The sequence below is a fragment of the Anopheles coustani genome, chromosome 2 (assembly GCF_943734705.1).
Source record: "Anopheles coustani chromosome 2, idAnoCousDA_361_x.2, whole genome shotgun sequence".
In the NCBI taxonomy this organism is placed as follows: Eukaryota; Metazoa; Arthropoda; class Insecta; order Diptera; family Culicidae; genus Anopheles; species Anopheles coustani.
The window spans coordinates 73,002,466-73,022,005 of record NC_071289.1 but is presented as its reverse complement, the minus strand read 5'-3'; the positions used below and the strand labels follow the sequence as shown (position 1 = coordinate 73,022,005).

The 19,540-nt window shown below is 45.1% G+C and overlaps 2 protein-coding genes and 1 long non-coding RNA gene across 7 annotated transcripts in view; all 3 read right to left on the bottom strand.

Moving 5' to 3' along the window:
* LOC131266037 (ribosomal protein S6 kinase beta-2) overlaps positions 1-4,142 on the bottom strand; it is a 32,240-nt gene extending 28,098 nt beyond the window's left edge. The window contains exons 1-2 of one of the 4 annotated variants that reach the window (XM_058268379.1): positions 4,063-4,142; positions 1,632-2,391 (exon numbers count right to left, since the gene is read on the bottom strand). In XM_058268379.1, coding sequence (XP_058124362.1) covers positions 1,632-1,712 — 81 coding nt within the window. In that variant the 5' untranslated portion in view covers positions 1,713-2,391; positions 4,063-4,142. Of the gene's footprint in view, positions 1-1,631; positions 2,392-2,486; positions 2,582-3,867; positions 3,940-4,062 lie in introns of those variants that run through there. The other 3 variants (XM_058268378.1, XM_058268380.1, XM_058268381.1) reach the window with 3 other exon arrangements.
* A 1,459-nt stretch (positions 4,143-5,601) lies between these two features.
* On the bottom strand, positions 5,602-6,145 carry LOC131266046 (uncharacterized). 2 transcript variants are annotated; one of them, XR_009178354.1, is made up of 3 exons: positions 6,053-6,145; positions 5,810-5,921; positions 5,602-5,742 (listed from the first exon to the last, which is right to left on the bottom strand). It is a non-coding gene; the product is annotated as an uncharacterized LOC131266046 (long non-coding RNA). The 2 variants fall into 2 exon arrangements; XR_009178355.1 differs by having other exon boundaries at positions 5,814-5,921.
* A 1,558-nt stretch (positions 6,146-7,703) lies between these two features.
* On the bottom strand, positions 7,704-14,678 carry LOC131264979 (rab GTPase-activating protein 1). Its single transcript, XM_058267240.1, has 8 exons — positions 13,991-14,678; positions 13,048-13,555; positions 12,695-12,894; positions 10,910-12,333; positions 10,134-10,841; positions 9,741-10,061; positions 9,502-9,672; positions 7,704-9,435 (listed from the first exon to the last, which is right to left on the bottom strand). The coding sequence occupies exons 1-8, from the start codon at positions 14,676-14,678 to the stop codon at positions 9,196-9,198; spliced, it is 4,260 nt and encodes a 1,419-aa protein (XP_058123223.1). The 3' UTR covers positions 7,704-9,195.
* Between the last annotated feature and the right edge of the window lie 4,862 nt (positions 14,679-19,540).

The window sequence follows — 19,540 nt, the reverse complement described above, 5'->3', positions numbered from 1 at the left end:
CACACCACTATCGACCCTGAAAGGAAACGGCGAAGATGGCAGTCAAAACAGAAGATGTAAAAGTTCAACTCCTTCGTCGGAAGGTGCTCCTTGGAAGCCGTTCTTCAGGAGCCGCAAAGAAGTAACAACAAAGACAACAACAACAACAACACATGTACACCCCGTCAGGTGTCAAAGAACTTTGCTCCGGTCATTCCGTCACCCTTTTGCCACCGCAAGGCGTTGGTCTGCGTGCCACCTCTTGGTCTCAAAACAATCTTCCACTTCTTTCGCATGGTCTTACGCGATGGATGGTAAGAACGCCAATTGGTGGTGTTCTTGCGTTTCGCTTCAAATCTTTCGATGTGGGGAGGCATACTCTTTTTATCCGGTGGTGACTGGACCGTCATCGTGCCCGGTTTCTAACCGACCGGTTCTCGATTCGGGGGTTTTTCTTGTACATTTTTTTTCTATTTGCCTGCAATTTGTTTCGTGAATTTTATTTTCTAAGGTCCGGGTTCAATTTTTTTCCGCCAGGTGAGATTGCTTTGGACTGCTTAAACTCAACGCGTACTTCACGGCGAATTCACATGGAAGGAACCGAACAACCACGACGGCCTCCACCTATTCCCCTTCACGCCCGGTGTGTGCTGGGTAAATTAATTCGTTATCGCGTTTACTTTTGCGGGCCTTACAATCGAACCGATTTGGGTTGAACTCTTGGTCGGACGTTCTTTTTTGGTGGGTTTTATATTCTTCCCCAGAACATGCGGTGGTACTTTCGCGCGGGATGATTGACCGCTGGTGATGGTAAACTGACAAACGCAGCTTGCCGGTGGGGCAACACGAAAGAGAAGGAGTTGCGAAGGGAGATGCCGGGACGGTCCAAAGAGGCAGACACCAAGAACAACGCCCCAGCGAGTTGCGAACGAAGTATGGGGAGACGGTTGTAACAGAACCGAAAAGTGTCCGCAAAAAGGGTACACACACACTCGCACACCACACCCTGCGGCCGCGACGCGACAATCGTAAAGAGGGCATTGCTCCCGTTTCGGTTTTCTTGGACGGCAGGAGTTGTTGACGCCGGTCTTCCACGAGAAACGTTCTACAATTCGCTCCGAAGGACATCGAACTTTACAGGCAAACTCCGTCTTCTTAGCGTCCTTTTTGGCAGCAAGGATGCAGGCACAATTACATGGCTAAAATAGGCGTAAAAATAAAACCATGGTAGAGTGGCAAGCAAAACGCATTCATTAGCAATCGTTTCATATTTCTTCTCTCTATTTACCATTCTTGTCCGTCCACCATGAACGATTCAGCACTCCTCCGTCTTGGGTGCAGTCGAATGGAACGTTCGGTAAAGGAGGCGACGAGGAAGGAATCAACCACCCGACACGAAATGGGTGCATCTTTTTGGCGACCGACAGGGCACAAGTCTTGATCCCATCAAGACTCCCTCTTTCCCCGGTCCAAACATAACCCCTCGGGGAGGAACAGAAGTCGAAGAACCAGTACCCATGCAAGGGTTCATTAACCGGGCATTCTCGAAACAGGAGACGGTAATAAGTTCATTCCACTCCGGCTCGTTTGAAACCCCGAAATCCCACCATAAACCTAGTAAACAACGGAATGGGGAGGAAAAAAACACTTACATCCTCGATCTCGATAATGTCGTCGTCTGAATCGCGAACGTTATCCCCCTCGGGCAGCTCCAGGTCGAAAACACCGGCCATCGTGGTAATGTTGTGCAACAATGGTGGCGACCGACGCCAGCTGCGGACAAAAGAATCCTTCTCGCGTCTCCGGCGCCTACTCGGGATAACTGTACACTGCACCGTTACTACGGCCGGCCGCTACTACGACACTACTGTTACTACTATTATTGCCCGTGCAAACACTCAAAACACGCACACACGCCTTCAGGACCGCGCTGCGAAAGGACGTGCGTCGTCGCAGTGCAGTTTGTTTTGTTTGGGTTATTTTTTCACCTCACCCTCGCCGTTTTCCTTCGCTTCTTCGCACACCGCCACTTGTTTACGGCTGGTTGTTGTTTTCTTTTTCTTACACTGGAAATGCGTTGTCACAGTTGGCGAGTGAATAAATTTCACGGGCTACCTTTTGCACTTTGGAGAGGTTTTACACAGGGCTGTTGCCTTTTCTGCTTCGTACCACTCGTTTCCCGTTACTGGGCCAAAGACTTGAAATTTTTCACTGCGAGGTAGTTTTATACGATGGATTTAATGCACAGGATTGCTGGAGGAAGAATAACGCCTTAAAAGGCGCAATCACCGACGCCTCTTTCCCCAGACACCTGTCTCACGATTGTTTTGCTTTATTCTTTGTTTCACTACGGCTTCGCTGAACTCTGAAGGACTGCCACGATGATTATTTACTGGATTATTTTGCTATCTGCTGGAATGAGGAGAAATTATTTAGAAAACAAACACCAGATAGAACCCACAACACTGCGTAGCGAAGAAGACGCGCAATAACGCTATCGATATTACCGACACGCAAAAGTAGCGTAGTACGCCATAAATGAAGGTCTTGTTTTTGCAAAATGGAGTTTCGCAGAACAGAATCCTTCCACAACAGTCGTGTTGATTTACTTTACGAGGTTGATTTTAGCGTACACTTTTCCTATTGTTTCCTAATAAAACCCATGTTTTATTTTCACAATCGACTAACTTGTGGCAAATGAAAATCGATAACAACCATTGCTTTTCACAAACCAAGCTTCGACAGGATAAAGCTCGCACAAACAATAACAGATTGAAACCGCTTCATCGAGCTTGTTTATAAGGTAATCGAATTGCTCAATTGCTGTTACTTTTTCGACGGTATGCACGTACAATTTGTGTTATTTAGACAGGATTTAGAAATGTAAATCGTGGGGGGGGACGCCTAGGTAATACCGCGGGCGCTTCCTTCGCACTATGATGCGTCAATGACGTCAAACTTCAAAACAGACCGCACAAGTGCTAGCTCAAATGGGAGCACAGAACAGTCGCTTCCGGAGACGGTCTGTTTAGTTATATCTTCGTTGAGTTATTGACTAATTTAGTAGAAGCTTATAAATGCCACACAACGGATACTATCTACCCGAAGCCCGCTCGTTTTATTCATAAAAATAATTTAATCTACACACAACTGTCAGGTATTTCGCAAGCTAAACGTCAAAACAACACTGCTCCACGCTACCTTCGTTAGCTCACGCATTTACTGATTTTTTTCACCAAGAAATCCACTTTTCTTTTTCTTAGCAGCAGCTTTTTCTCTCCTTCCTATGCTCGGTTTATGCTATTTCAGTTTAACAAACATGGTACGTTCGAGTCATGCTTGTTGTCGCTTTCCTCCTCGTTCCCAGACGAAAGACGAGTTGACGATCTCAAGAAGCAGTGGAATTTCGCAAACGTTGCAAACACCATTCAAAAATCGCTTCGGTTTTGTCTACAAAGCAAGGTTAAATGAAAATATACGCCGGGAAGATGTATGCTTTCGTAGAAATGCACAACGTGAGTCATTTAAATGCCCACTTTATTATTTTTTTAAATTCTGGTAACAATTGGGCTTCCGAGAAGGTAATGCGTACACTTCAAAGAATATTGGCTATGATTTGTTATTTCCGTTTCGCCACTTTCACTTCACAATAAACAAGTACTGAAACCATTTCTTAAAGCTGCGGGTCAACATTCTATCTGGCATTGATGAATTTGTTTGAGAACAGCAACTGTTTTGTTTAATGTTTTATCACCTCTTTGGCGCAGTCTGGTGATTCCGGTTTTCCGAACGATTAAAAGACACCTTAGAACTACAGTTAACTACGTACTAACACCACAATTTTCAACATGGGTTTAACGCAAATGAAATTAAATGATGACGATTTACGTATTTCCAAACAGAATGGCTTTTTTGCTACTTTCAAGCATTCCTCCGCTATGAATCATAAACCTTCCCGCATGTTTGCTATTCTACACTGACATGCCACTAACTCATATTTTCACTTTGTATACACAATCTGGCACCCAAATCTCTGAAACCACTTCAAGCAAAAAAAGCTTAGGCTGATTTAAAACACAATACCTTAGGTAGATTTAGGTGTAGTTAAAATTGGTAGAAATCGTCGCGCGCAAGAAGTTGCCGTCCGTCGGACCTGGTTGGTGCGATGTCTTTGAATCGAATGAAGCAGGCGACTAGTGTTGGCAGAATCGGGATACGGAAGATTCGAAGATTCGATCCCTACACGGATTCTAAAGATTCGAATCCCATTTGACGGATTTTAAAGAATCGAATCCTATCTGACAGATTCCAAATATTTGGATCCCATTTGACAGATTCTAAAGATTTGATACGATTAGCATTCAAATCAGATTTGATTGGTTTAGGACTCGATTTGATTCGATTCTAACTTGATCCTAAACTGTTTGAATCGACTCACAATGATTTGAGTCGAATTAGTTACATAACTAGTCGATCTAGAGACAATGTAAGGCCGAAAATAGACGGCGTGCGTCCGACGCGTCCGTGTTCCGAATGTTATCTACAATCTGTCAAACTAACATCTTCTAGGTCACTTTCGGCACGCGCTAGGCGACGCGTCTGCCAGGACGCAGAGTTGCTTCAATCATATAACTCTGCGTTCCACGCGCTAGCGCGTCCGTTGATGTTTCAATTTAAATATTCGGTAAAATCCCAAATGAAGCCCACCGGCGCCGCATCGTCATCATTTTTTCCAGGTTTGCGCCTGAAAGTTATGCAATAGGTGGCACATCAATTCAGTTTGAATATTTGAACCGTTGATGTTTCGTTAGAAGCTGTAATGATTTGAACTAATCGGTTAAACTGAGCAAGATGGACATAATAAACCAATGAGTCGGAGTGAAAAAATGAGTATGAAACGGCGGCGCGCCCGCAGCGAGCGTAGCGAGCGGACTGCGCTAGGTCAACCAAAGTTACCTACGTAGACTTACAACCGGACTACCTGGGTTGTCCATACATTTTGTATGGGAGATTCCGTTTTCCTGTACTTCAGACCAAATAACTTTTTATATAGACGTCGAATCGATTTGAAGTTTGCAGTGAAGATACTTGAAGGTGTTTTCTATAATATTGTATAATTTTTATAATTTTATAAATTCATTAAGTATATTAATTTGAGGTTCCAAAAAATTTCACCCTACACATCTATAACTGGCCGTCCACACGGCATGGTAGCGTAGCGATTTTGACACTCAATCGTAGTCAGTCTTCTTGTCAGAATTCTTTTACCCCTTCTTTTGCAGCAGATTTCCTATGCAATCTAGGCGTAAAACGACTTCTGAAAAGAAGGGTAAAACAATTCTCTTTATACTTGCGGGACACCTCAAAAGAGAACAGTTTTGACAACGTGACTGTGCGTTTATAACACCTATTTCTGACTATACGTGGCAAAAACGTATACCCATTCGTAGTAGATTATATTAGCTGGATTTAGGATATCTTTTCTTTCCCAAAATAATTATTTTCATGCAGGAAAATATTTTTGATTATTTTATTATTTTGATCGATAATATTATATACATATCGTCCGGTTCGGAAGGCAATCAGGGGAAATGTTCAGAAAACGTCCGACCCCTCCTCTGGTTCGTGCTGGCAAACAGCGACCACGGATCGTAGCAGGCTCCTTCGATGTACGATGAGCAGCACCACTCCGTCATGGCCAGTGAAAACACGTAGAACGCGTTGATGTTCACTTGAAGCCGCTTCTTCCTCCTTGTCGAGACACTGAAATGTGTGAAAAGCGCGGAAAAATCATCAGTCAGAACTCTGCTGTGGGTTCTTACACACGTACTTACTGTCTGGTGCGAGTTAACCCGGCCCCGATTAACCACCCCGAGTCGGTCGATCCAAGCGCTGCTATCGAACACTGGCCACCGATACTATGTTACACCCGGTAACAACGGCTATAAGAAAAATCTAACAACTAATGAAACAACGAATACGCTGGTAAAAACACGGTCGAATGCTTGCTAGTTGGCCAGACTTGCACAGTAAACAGTAAACAGTAAACAAACAAAGGTTTGACAGCCAGTACCTCTTTCCACTGCGGTGCCTCCCAAAAAAAAATTATTGGTAGGTTATGAGAAGTCCATGCCCACCAAAAATACACTTGGCAAGGTTCTTTTTGATAGGCTATGTATACCTTTGGTAGGAAAGTGCAGCAAGGTTCTCCTTGGGTACCCGCCGGGGATGTGCGGAAAACCTTCAAAAGGACTTGCTTCACTGTTTCAGTGACCCACGATGGATTCAATTTGAATGATAACGCTGTCATTATTGTTTTTGAAACATAATAAATGCTACTCTTCTTGGAATAAACTCGGGTAAATCTGTTAGTCTGCATGTTCCCAAAAAAGACTAGCTTGTTCGTGTTGTTTGAATACAATGAGAAGAATAATGTCAACTATACTGATATTCTTATGTAAATCATTCATTGAATTAAACACAACATATGAAAAATCGGCATTGGATGATCATGTATGATCGGATTGGGATTCGGATTCGAAGATCCGGATCTCATAATGTCTTTGAATCGAAAGATTCGAATCCCATTAGGGATTCAGTTTCCCCATCACTAAGGCAGGCAACTGTCAACTAGACAAAAGTCAACTGCCCAAGGTTATTTGAACAAGCTTCAAACATCTTGGTTACAATTTGAAATATTAGTTAAAATATCCAATTTGTTATTTTTTGAAAATTTGAAACTCACGTGGATTAAGGGAATATCCGGTCGAATACGGGAAAGCCTGGTATCTTAATTCGAATCCTCACCACCGACAAGCCTTCTCGATGTATCCGGTGTTAACGCTAGGTGGTCGCTGGTCATAAATTGTAGAATTTTATAAATTTGTTATCCTATATGAAGAAAAGCATAGCGTTTCCAGAAGTTGTGCTCTTCAATTTTATTGGCCATACATAAATTTGTTTGTTTTATTCGTACTATTAGCATAGCGTGCCTGTCGCCATTAGATGTTTCGGTAAAATCCCAAATGAAGCCCCCCCGACGCCGCATCGTCGTCATTTTTTCCACGTTTGCGCCTGAAAGTTATGCAATAGGTGGCACATCGATTCAGTTTGAATATTTGAACCGTTGATGTTCCGTTAGAAGCTGTAATGATTTGAACTAATCGGTTGAACTGAGCAAGATGGACATCATAAACCAATGAGTCGGAGTGAAAAAATGAGTATGAAACGGCGGCGCGCCCGCAGCGAGCGCAGCGAGCGGACTGCGCTAGGTCTACCGAAAAAGGGAGTTTGTTATAAATTTGTGAAATAAGGGGGGCCCGTGGGCCCCCCTCATACCGCACCCCTAGGTTGATGGCGTAGCCGAATTTTCATACACTCATGCAAGTTATGCATGAGGGAATTTATGTTGTACATCCTTTCCAGTATAATAATCATCTTTAATTTAACGAGATTTCAATTCAAACGGTTCACACAACGGCATTTGTTTCACCAATTGCATACCTTTAAGGTACATCTGCTCACAAATGGTGTAGCCACGACAGCGATTTTGGCTGGGGGGGCTTCATTTGGGATTTTACCGATGTTTCTTCAAACAATGTTCAATGTTCCTATTCTTTAAGTGAAACAATTCTACTGTTTCCCATGTAATACCACCAATGTGTCTTGCTGTGTCAGATAATACAATTTCGGATACATTTTCAACAGAACAAACATAGTTTGTGCAAACGATCGGCATGAGAATTTTATTTTGGTTTAAATACGTCTATGTTAGAGAGTGTGTGTTTATCATAAACTATGGTTACGTGGTTAATTCAGCAGACAAAAAAGACGTAATTTCATCCAAAACCATTAACAACGCAATCTGTAATAGCTGAGTACCTAGATTCACCGTTTTTCGACGATAAATTATGTAAAAAGAAAAAACAATCATTTTGATTTTGCTTCAACCCACATCTGCCGATGCAGGTGGTTGTAATGTAATTTTGTACCCTGTTGTTTGGAAAAATATCGCTTTCAAGTACGTAAACCAAATTCATATATATTTTTCGTACGGAAATAGTCCGACCAAACAGCTGCAAAAGGAGTTCCACTACATGACACATTTACCATGTTTTACCTTCTAAGAACGCTGAGATTATTTGCTCTCTAAAAAAAAGATAACGTCATGCCGTCTAATACGTTATTTTCTAATGAGAATAATGTACATGGTAAGATAAATTGATATGAAACTTCTAATAAAGAAATCGAAAAGATACGTTTGACCTGTGAAGCTCCAGAACGGGTTTCCGAAGTTTTTTTCCCTAGTTTAAAAATGCTCATTGCTTTACATTCCGTGGATGCAAGGCAATAGGTCAGTTAATTCACGGGAGAAACAAATTAAATTACATCCCAACTGCTAAAGGAATTCTAATTCAAAATGAGAATGTTTTTGTCTGCTTTCGTAATATCTGAAATAAGTCTTGCTCCGCATGATTTCAATTTAGTTCTTTGGGATAATGTACTTGCATAAAACTGATATCGTATGCATCGAGAAACGCTCGATTTGCCTAGCTCAGTTGGTAAAGCACCTGTTTCGCAGTAACGAAGAAATATGATTTAAAATCTTCGCCCCTTTGGATAGTGTTTTCTGCACCCAAGTTTTAGAATTCAAACGAACCTACAAATTTTACTCAAAATGATCAACCATACTTGTCGATCAGCAGCTGTCTCCGGGGAATGTATGGTACGATCCGCAAAGCAATGCATTCCAAAGCCTCAAAGTTTGCAATTTCGGAAGAAACTACAAGTTCATGTGTCACGGACCCGCTGGCCCTGGCAATTTAGTGGAATAAGCGCAAGGTATGCTACGAAAAGAAACGAGATTTACTTTCGCAGAATCTCAAGTGCGTTCGTTGCAACTCTCTCTCTTTATCGCCCTCTCTGTTTTCTATTCAAACACTAACAACAAGAATAATCTGATGGCTGGCCTTACTTTCTCTACTCATCGCCCGAACGCGGACGAAACTTAAAATACTAATCCTAAGCACTTGGATTACTTGGATTGGACTAAAAAACTCTCCGGCTTCACGATCGCACGTCATGCCCATTGTTGGTGCTCGGGTGCTTCGTGCTACCGGATGATGTGTTCAGGTTCGTGAGCCTTCAGAAGGCTTTCACATTTTCAACACCGTTGGGGGGGTTTTGTTTGTTTAGTGCCGCTTTCCGGCCACCGTTCTACTTCAAGCTATTGCATCGAGAATCCTTGTACAGTATGTTTAGACTGCTGTCGTATTTGGCTCTCGCGAGCATGGCCGGCGTTGTCTCGTGGCCCCCCGGATCGGTTGTATCGTTCGTAGATGCCGGCATGGATCCAGGGGCCGTAAAGTTTACTTGCGCGAGGCTATGGCGTTGGGCCAGGTTTGCCTTATTGTTGTTGTTGCGCATTTGCGGCAGCGTTTGGGAATGATTTTTCACCTGAAATGCAACGGAGGTAGAATTACATGGCTGCGGTGACAAAGAACAGGGCAGTTTTTAACTTACGTTGGCTTCCGAAGCGGTGTAGGAGTGAAAGGTAGGAACGGGCGGATTGACATCCCGCTTGGTGGCCACCTTCTCTTGTATGGAGTTGAGTGTTTTGGATAGCCACGGCTGCCAGCTGCTGCGAGTGGCCTGAAGCTCGGTAACGGTAGTATTTAGTTGATGATGAAGATCCTGAAAATTAACCAAAATTACAATATTACACAGTGAACAGTCAGTATTTTTCCCGTGCCTGGACATACCTGATTTTTGCACTCCGCCTCAACTTGGGCCAGCTTGGTTTGGGCTAGCTCGAGCTCCAGTTCACGTATTCGCTGCGAAGCAATGACTAACGGATCGAGCGGTCCCAGTCCTCCGATGGTGGCAGCAGCCGAGGAGGAGGAGTTCCTATTGCCCGAACCGGTTCCGGAACCACCGTCCGGTTGGTCCGCCGACAGTGGACCTTGGTCATGGTGGTTGTTGTTGACACTGTTAGCCTGCTGCAGGTTTTTGCCATAGCTGTTATGCAACGGTGAGGATTGTGGTATGCTCGATGCACATTTACTGCAGGTGGAAATAGTTTTCTGAAAACACAAAGAGATAAACATTGGCAGTGAATTAAAAAATCACAATAAAACCAGGTTCCGCTCACTCACCGTTAGATCGTCAAGCATGGTGTGTAGTTTACCATTTTCAGCCTCCTGCCGCTGAATTATGCGCTTGTAATCCTGTATGATACCAGCGTTCTTGCGATCCTCCCTCACCATCACGTCCAGCTTCTCGTTCAGCGTGGCAATCTCCTGCTGGAGCTTTGCCCGTTCCTCCCCGTAGCGCAGCTCGTACTGCTTGAGCTCTTGCTCCTTGCGCTCCGTCTCCTCCTTCTTGGCCAGATACTCGAGTTCGTACTTGCGCAACTTCTTCACCTTAAACTCGAACGCCATGCGCATCAGCTTGTTGGCCTGTGCCTCGCTGCGGCACTTTTTCGGCAGTGTCACGCGGAAGTACTTCAGGATGCCTTCGAAGTCCAGCTCGAGCAGCTCCTTGCGGCAGACGCTCAGAAGCGTCAGTGCCACTTGAAACAGCACAGGTATGCCATCGAGCAGGAACACGTCGAGGATGTAGAATACAAAGTACAGCGGGAAGCGGGCGGTGAAGAGTGTCAGGAACCACTGGCTTGCGAACATATGCGACTCTACACCCATCGCCACGAAGTGATCGTACAGATCGGGCAGTTGATCCTTCATCAGGCGATTCAGTTGGTAGAGTCGCAGATAGAGAGACTCGAAGCCCATCTTGTACATATCTCGCAGGCCATAGTTGTACATTAGAGCTACTAGCACACAGAACGCTTCTTCTTCTGGCATCTGTACGGAGACAAAATTATACGTCACTTTCGATGTCTTTTAATTTTACCTGCCATTAAGCTACTTACATGCAATAACAAACTCGCCGCAATGAAACTTAACCCCTGGCAGTAACCGACCTCGGTGTCGTACACGGCGTATGCCTTCGACACCTTATAGAGGTTCTCCTGGCCGATGCCACCATTTTCTTTGAAAAACTTGTGCGCCGGAAACGTTCGATTTATGTCCCGTTGGATCACGGTCTCGCAGTTCGTTTCCTTCGTTATGAGCACCCGATAGGAATCGAACATCTCCGAACGGTTCCCGATGCAAGCGAGTCGCTGCCAAACCAGCCCTCGCATCGGTTCCGGAATGCCCATTCGTACGAGGTTGGCAATCACTTTTGGGCGCTTCTCCGGCCCATCCTGGTCCCACTCTTGTATGATGCCGTTCCACTCGGCCAGCTGTGCGAGCGGACAGTCCTTCGACACCTCGCCCGTGCCACTAAGCAGCGGTTCGTCCCCGTCCGAGCTGCAGTCCACCGGACTGACGTCTTCGAACTCCTCCTGCATCGACTGCACGCTCGTGGAGTTGCGGAATGTCCAGTTTTTGAAGTTAAAGTTCAACGACAACGAAGAAGCGGCAGCCGAAGCCGATCCACCGCCGGCCGCCGCGGGTGGATCCACGATTTCGTCCGAGTGGTTGATCGAATCGACCTCCCAGGTGCCTTCACCGTTTTCACGCAGCGTGAGATAGTAGTGCAGCAGCAGTGGACGCTTGTTGTTAAACAGATTCGACACGATGCGCAACTCCGACTGAGGCAAGATGGCGACGGTCGTTTCTATGACGAATCGCACCGGCTCCTGGATACCCTTGATGACTAGATCGACGGCAACGGTGAGCGCCTGCTTGGACGTTTCCGTGTTGAGCGGTTCGAACGCGTGCGCTTTCCATTCCGCCTTGATTTGGTACGGAAACTGCACAATGTTTCCACCGCCACCACTGATGCTCCCGACGGTGGTTCCCGCACCGCCGAGATCACCGCAAACACCGGCCAGTGAGCCTTCTGGTGCTTGTTGTTGTTGTTGCTGCTGCTGCTGTGGCTTCGACACGTACCCCATGCTCACCATATCGAGCAGTTGCATGTCAGCTTGGCGTACGATTTTCCCAGGACTTAGCAGCACCCCGAAGCACCGTTCGATTTGCAGCGGGGGAAGCAACTTATCCGAGAGCACCTGGCGGACGGTTATGCACACCTCTTTGTCGGTTTTGCAGCGCAGGCGGAAGCTGGATCGCACATCACGCTGCACCGTCACGTAGCTACCACGCTCCTTCTCCTTGATCTCGAGCGCAACCGCAATTACGTAGGTGGCGGCGTGCATTGGGTTGCCGGCCGTGTCGGAAGTGACCGAGGCGAGCATCACGTTCATGCCACTGTCGGTAGCCAGCGAGGTGGTCAAGCTCGCCGGAATGCTTGGGGGCAGCACCCGCTGGAAGGCTTTTGCAAAGCAACCTGAAATTACACAGCACAAACGAAAAGCATTAGAATGTGTGTACGGAGAGAAATTGAATTATCAGACGAAAAGGCATGATCTGAGAGTCTTTTTTTGTTTTAGATAAGCACCTATTGTGTTGTGTAGCAAAAGTCAATAACAAAATGTAAACAAACTAAAAACAAATAAAGCATACAGATTTGACGACATATAAAAAGGAAAATATAAAGGTAAGTGGAACCATGAGAACATAGAAAATGATGAGAAAAAGAATGAAAAGAGACGCAAAAGCGATGCCTCACAGGGGAGAAACGATGATGCTCTTTAGTCTTTGATAAAAAGAGGTGGATATTGCTATGAGTAGCGGAAAGCGAAACTTACTGCTAACTTGCGTGACCGCTTCGGGAATGTTGCAGCGAAACACATGGCACTGGTGGACGGCCGTTTCCTGCGATTCCCCATGGGACCAGGTGAACGCGAAGCAAGCCTGATCGTCCGAGCCGGCAGGACCGCGGGCGAAGAATAGTATCCGTTGCACCTCGTACGTTGCCACCACCCCGTTCGATTCGCAATCGTACAAACTACGTTCAAAGCAGATGGTTCAGGCGTTGTTCAAGGCAGAGAGATGAGGAAAGGACAAAACAACAACAGGTCGGTTAGGACGGCAAAGTATTCATCGAAGCGGTACCAGAAAAACGTTTTCGAACGCCATCTTTTGGTCAGCGCATACTTACACCACAAGCCCCTCGGAACAGGTGGGAATGCTAACGGAAACCTTTAACCCAAGCGGACTATCCGAGCCATTGCCTGGGCCACCCGCAACACCACCAACCACCGCCACTCCGCCGCTACCGTTCATTTCGGAAACTTTCTGGAGAATCTCGCGCTCCGACTTGGGCGCATTGATGCGGGATGCCCCAAGGTACGTGACACCACTGAAGATTGTACAGTCCTGGTCGATATCGGACAGTTCGTCGTCGGTTTCACAAGCACCACCACCATGGGCATCCACCGGTTTCATGTCGTCCTTCTTCTCTGTCATGGGGCTGCTGTCGAGGCAATCGTAAAACACCGACTGGCCGACTCCGCGGGCGAAACCTTCGGGGGAGACTAGTGCCTGCGGGGTGGTGTCCGTCGATCCTGGGTGCATACTCTGCAGACCTAGCCGTAGAGAGGTCGGTACTGGGGGCTTTGGTTTCTTTGGGGCTATGTCGCGTTTTTCCGGGCTCCGAACCGGTGTGGCTGTGAAAAGCAACATAACACATATCACAAAAGGCGTTGGGCGGAAAATACTAGAAGCCACTAAAACGTGTAAGCCGACGATGGAAATCATTATGAATAACAAGCAAAACAAAAACAAAGCATGTCAGAGATCGAGAAGTTGGAGGTTGTATCTGACTCACTGGCGTTGAAAAAAAAAAAACCATTCGATTCACGATGTGATAATTTGCATGCAAACCACACAGACTAACATGAAAATTATTAGATTACACATAGGCGGAACTAAAGTCATCGGAATGAATAGTGTCTATTCATTTTGAAACAGTGCATGTGTTTTGTGGAATCAGTCCGTAGTGGAAATATTACATGTCTTGTATCATCGTTTCACACCCTATCTTTTGCCTACGCTAGAAAAGCTTTAGAATTGGAGCTAATTCGAAGACAGGGTACACTCACCTTCATTGGATGAAATGGGATCGGTCGCTCCGCTGAGTGTACGTTCCTCCTCCAGCTCGTGAATGACTTCGTTCATGTTCTTTTCCAGATCCATCATATTACCGTTGCCTTCAATGTTCAGTATAGGTGAAATGGCCTCGACTTTGACCGGGACTTTGACGTTCGTATCTTCACCCTCCACCCGGTTGCTCGGCGACGGTCCGACACTATCTTTCTTGCCCAGTCCTTCGTCTGCAATGCACTCCGCTAGATCGGCACCGATGTCGTCGCTTCCGGCACTGCCATTGAGCGCACAGCGTATCGGATCCCGTGTGCTGCTGGGGGCACTGGGTTCATCCAGCACCCGGCCGGAGGGATCCTGCCCCTGGACCGGAGCTTCCGGGACAATTTCGTACTCTCCGCTGGTCGTAACGGAATCGGACGATTTGATGCTTAAACTGTCTTCCGACTTCTGTCCAGCCAGTGTTTCTTCGGCGATGAGGGCTTCCAACCGAACCGGAGATGTTCCACCACTTCCCGGGCTGACCAGGCGTGACTGTGAACTATTAATGTTAGTATTGCCTGCTTGGTTTTTCGATGATGTTGTCGTCGTCGTTGTCGTCGCCTTAGGATTCGTCTTTGTTGTTACAGCAGCTTCCTCGTTCGATACTGCACTACTACTGACCGAGCTGCCCGACCGCTGTTCCATACTGGAAGCGCGAGAAATCGGGCGTACCAAGCGCGATATCGTGGCCGATAAAGCTCTCGGCTCCGGGGAGACGCACGGGAGAGTAGTTCGGACCACACGACGCACTATCTTCACGTCTCACGACGCCGGGAAGATGTATGATTCACCGCGGGGGGGTGTGTTATGTTTCGCCTCACAAACACTTTCTCGCGCGCGCAGCAGGCGATGAACGTGCGATGGATGATGGAGTCTGGTAAGGGTCTTTTTTTCCTTTCCTTTATTTATGACCAGCACAACCGACGACGGAGAAATAAGTTTCGGAGCACCATACGACGCACCCGCGCGGTTTCTGTCAAACAGTCAACAAAGCAAGCATACATAGATGTTGCCTTGCGTAAAGCTGACGGACGGTGGTTTACATTTTGTATTCAAATCAGTTCGACTGTTCCTCAGCACACGGTCCTAACGGTCGATATAAAAGCATTTGGATTAGTGGAATGATTAAAATTATTAAACTGTAAGTAGAGGAAAAATACACATTGTCGGGTACGTTCTGACTTATTTGTATGTAGTTGATAAAGTAATCAAACTTAACCTGATCAAACATTGTACAGCCCCTGTTCTGTGTAAATAAAAAGAGTGCACTCGAGTGCTAACGAAACAAGCCCGTAATTGGGAAATGGGGCTGCTTCGATAAAAAAAATTGTTACAGTTTTGATTTTAGAACATCAACCAACTGCCTCCACAACTCAACAACGTCAAACAGAATCCAGCGGAAATACACACTTAGTCCGTAGGTCAGCTCTTATAGCCCTCCTTAGAATTAGGCCAATTCTCGACTTGTTGGCAAGATAACAAATAACGCAATCCATGCCAAGGTAAGCCATATCTTTCACCTGTACTTTTACACGGTCCTCTTTTGCTCCCACTTTTCCGTCGAACTTTTGCTCCGAGCAATCCCCGAGATGTCCTGCTGCAGTCCGCGAAGGAGAGAGAATCGAGCTGTTCTATATCTCTTCACAAATCAAATCCCATTGCATCGGGGAAATATGTATGCCGCCATGGTAGGAAGTATTGATTTTCCCATGAACAATTTAACTAGGACCAATTCGTCGCCAACTACGCGGCGCCAATTTGGCCTCCCACAACCCCGTCGTCCTTACGATGGAAGAAGCTCATCCTACCCGTTCCACCCGTCTTGTTTCACCAGCAGTATTTTGACACAAATACAACGAGAGCGAACGGGTCCTTGCAGGGACCAAGTGATGAGTGGATGAAAGAAAACAGCTCAATCAATTGCCTGTGGCATGGACAAACGCGCTGGGAGGGTCCTTTCAAAGTGCCATCATGATAAGCACGCACGGGGTGTGACGAGTCGTGGAGCCCAAGATAGAAACGTTTTTCTATTTCGCGAGAAATTTTTCTTTGATTCGACTGCATAGCACGAATGTACAGAGCGAACTGATAAGCTTGCGTGCACCACAGGACATGCAATCGATAGGAGTCAAAACAATACACCCACAAAAGTTTGCAAATAGTCCTGCTGCAATACTTTATGAGTTAGTTTCGTCGATGATACTTTTGAAATTCTTCAAGTTTCTGTTTTCGATGATATTATCTATCGTCATTTGGTAAGCATCAAATAGTATTGATTCCAATTTAAAAAAAAACAATCGTAGATATGTAGAAAGCGGGTTCAAAATCATACTATTGATTTGTATGATTAACATAAACGTATGGAAAAAGAAGTGATTTAAAACAATCCGAATCTTTTGTGCAGTTTTAAGCCTAATTTTCCATCTACACATGACAGAAACGTGAGTGCATGAATTGAATATATAAAAAAAAAACATTCCAAGAAAGACAGTCCGCATAGGGCTTATGTTGGGATCTTTCTTGCAAAGTGCGTTTTCTAAGAAGCCCTGTGCCATCGGATTATTGGAACACTCACGTTGCACATTTTTAGATCTAACTCCTACGCAAAGATTACTTGCGAGAAGGCTTAGCTTCTGAGCACAAGCAAATGTAATGTTTCACAAAATAGTGGCATCTCGGAAAGAAAGGCACAAATTAGTCTGCGATGCACCATTTTTCACCACCCAACCAACATCGCACAGGGGGGTGAGGCTTTACCACGTACAACAGAAACATCCGTACCCGACGGGAAACTACAAGTTAGCTGCCGATAAATGGCGTAGAAACACGTACGTTTGATCAATAGCACTAACCGGGCACTTTATTTACACTTTGCATTCGTTTTCGCTGCAAATGAGAAACGAAAAGTGGACTGTTTTTCTCGAACACGAAGTTATGTTTTCTAAAGATGAACAAATTTAATGCGACGACTGTCAAAGAATGTTTGACAGTTCACCAGAGTTGAGTGTTTTTGTTTTTCCAAGCAGCCCGGTGCAAATAAGCTGCCACTTGTACGCAGCCAGTGTTATTCAAAATAAACCGGTTGAGGAAAATGTGCCGTTTAGTTGTGCAAAGTTTTCTTTCCCAAAAGCAAAACGCCAATCCAGATTTATTTATTCAGTTGTCTTTATTTATACACCGTTTTTGCATGCGTGTTTGGTTGGTTTTGTCTTGATAAGTTCATACTAGTTTGCTGAATTTTATGTGGCCGAAACGGTTAATACAATTGTTTTTTTTTACGCAAGAGCGGTAACATTTTCGACGTATCCTTTAATGTATTAGAGCATCGATAGATCACCGTCGGTGAAGGACTGCTCGTTCGTAATGCATCCGTCTTGTCGCGGATCATCATCCTCAAAAGACATTCGAATCGTTTCTCCACATACTATCCTGATCCATGCATTTTCATTCATTTCCTTTTCCAGTTTGCAAAGCATTGTGCCTGCGAGTTGGGCAACTGCCACGCGATCGTCGTTGGGCTTTCCTCAAATCTCACAGTTCCACAATGCCGTACGGGTGGGTTGTCTTGATTAATATAATTTCACTAAAGTTTCCGTTGGCTGTTTTGCCGCCGGCTCAATTCGGCTAGGAAGATATTTTGCTAGTGTTGAAAATAATCATTATCTACTGTTTCATTTTGCTATTAGTCGTTACAGGGGACTCGTTTTAAAGTTACCTTTTTCACCTTCACGGTAGTCTAGCTATTGCAGTGGATGTGTGTTGGCTTGTCTGACAGTGTAATTTTTGCCACTTGCTGCATTCCGTCAAGCGAACCCCAGAGCCTGACCAGGTTTCGGGGAGGATCGGTTATATGACGATTTTAATCAGTTCCTTCACGTTCCTTCTCTCTGTCTGTATTTTCCCTAGTAAATGTCTCGTTCTGTTTAGGCTTGCTGTTTTAAACTCGCTCCGACACCAGTTTCCGGTACCTTATCAAACATTCGAATGAAAAGTTTATGCTAGTGCTATGTTACTGTCTGATTGTATCAAGACGATGCAAGCAGCCATGCTGCCGATGTAGTATCTATTCATGCTGCTCGACTGGTCGCAGCTGAGTGAAGGACCTTTTCCGGTGTGACGATGAAATAATTGCTCAAAATCGTATTTTGATCTTTGCTATACAAATATGGCCGATATAACTTGTGAGGAAGGTTTTTGCTCGCGAAGCTCAGCGCGGTCGGCTAGCAGCAGCTTCTTACTCAAAGATGTTACCTTGCTGCAAGTCTTTTCTGGGTATCATAACTTCTGTTGGTTGGATATAGTTAGTTAAGTAGTTAGTTACGAAATGTGCCTATTTTATTCGTAGTGTAACATTCATGAGACATTTTAATGAAACTTTGTTTCCCACATGTCCCTTCGCTGGGTGTGTGCTTCTATCGTTTCGATCACTTCTGTCGTTTCGATTCACTGCTGCCCTGTATTCCGAGCTCATATCAGTTAGTCTTTTGCGTTCTTTAACGGCGGTGTGCATTCGCAATCAATTTAATCTGCCCACATGTTTGGGCGTTTGAGATGTTCCTAGGTTCCACTGCTGGTTTATCATATATCTGCGTGTTTCTGTGTGTTATCATCTACGAGCAATAGATATCTAGTCTACATGGGCGTTGGGCCGCTGGATGCTTACTCGTAGCTTACAGTGTTTCTCTTCCGGGCAGTGTTAATTTTAAGTATCCCCAATGGTTTAAAGATTTATCAATTTGCAATTATGTTAAATTTTAACTACACTCATATTAGCAAATGCCGGTAGAAGAAAAGGGCAAAATTTGTTACGCTACTACTGTGCTACTCTTGTCACTCTGGTCTCTTCTTCTTTCTCTCTCTCTCTTTTAATTTCTCCCTCGCTGAAACTTACTCGTCGGTTCTAAGATGCTGGAAAATTGTATTTTCTTGCCGAAATCATATTTATCCAATGTGTCGACTAGTGTATGTTTCAATTTACAGCATTTATTGCAACCGTGTCGGTTCGAACTCACCGTAGACTTGAGCCCTACCGGGTTTTGTTTTCCTAGCTTATCTTACACGGCTTACATTAGGTTTACGGTTATTGACGGCATAGAAAATCTACAGCTCGAGTTGCATTTATTCTAAGTGTGTATAAAACGCCTTAGTATGTCTTACTCTGCGTGGTAGCATGATGGCAAAATCATCCCCCATGTCCTTCGTGGTAGTCAATCGAAGTAACCAAACGGACCAGAGGGCTGGTACATTTTTTCTGGTAAATTCCATGTATACTACATGCCGAGTGTTCTTACGAGCTCTAACGACGGATTACATCTACGGACCAATGGGTCGAGCAATAGCCAGTGGAACCGACGTTCAACTCGCGCATTGGCTGAGGTTAGTAGTTGTCTGTTTGAAACTTGTCATTCTGAGGTATTTCATTACAAAGATGTACATTTTTGGCCTTAACGGTTAGTTTTGGGTGAGGAAGGGTTTTTAGTTTTGGGTTTCTTGTAACTTTCTATTGT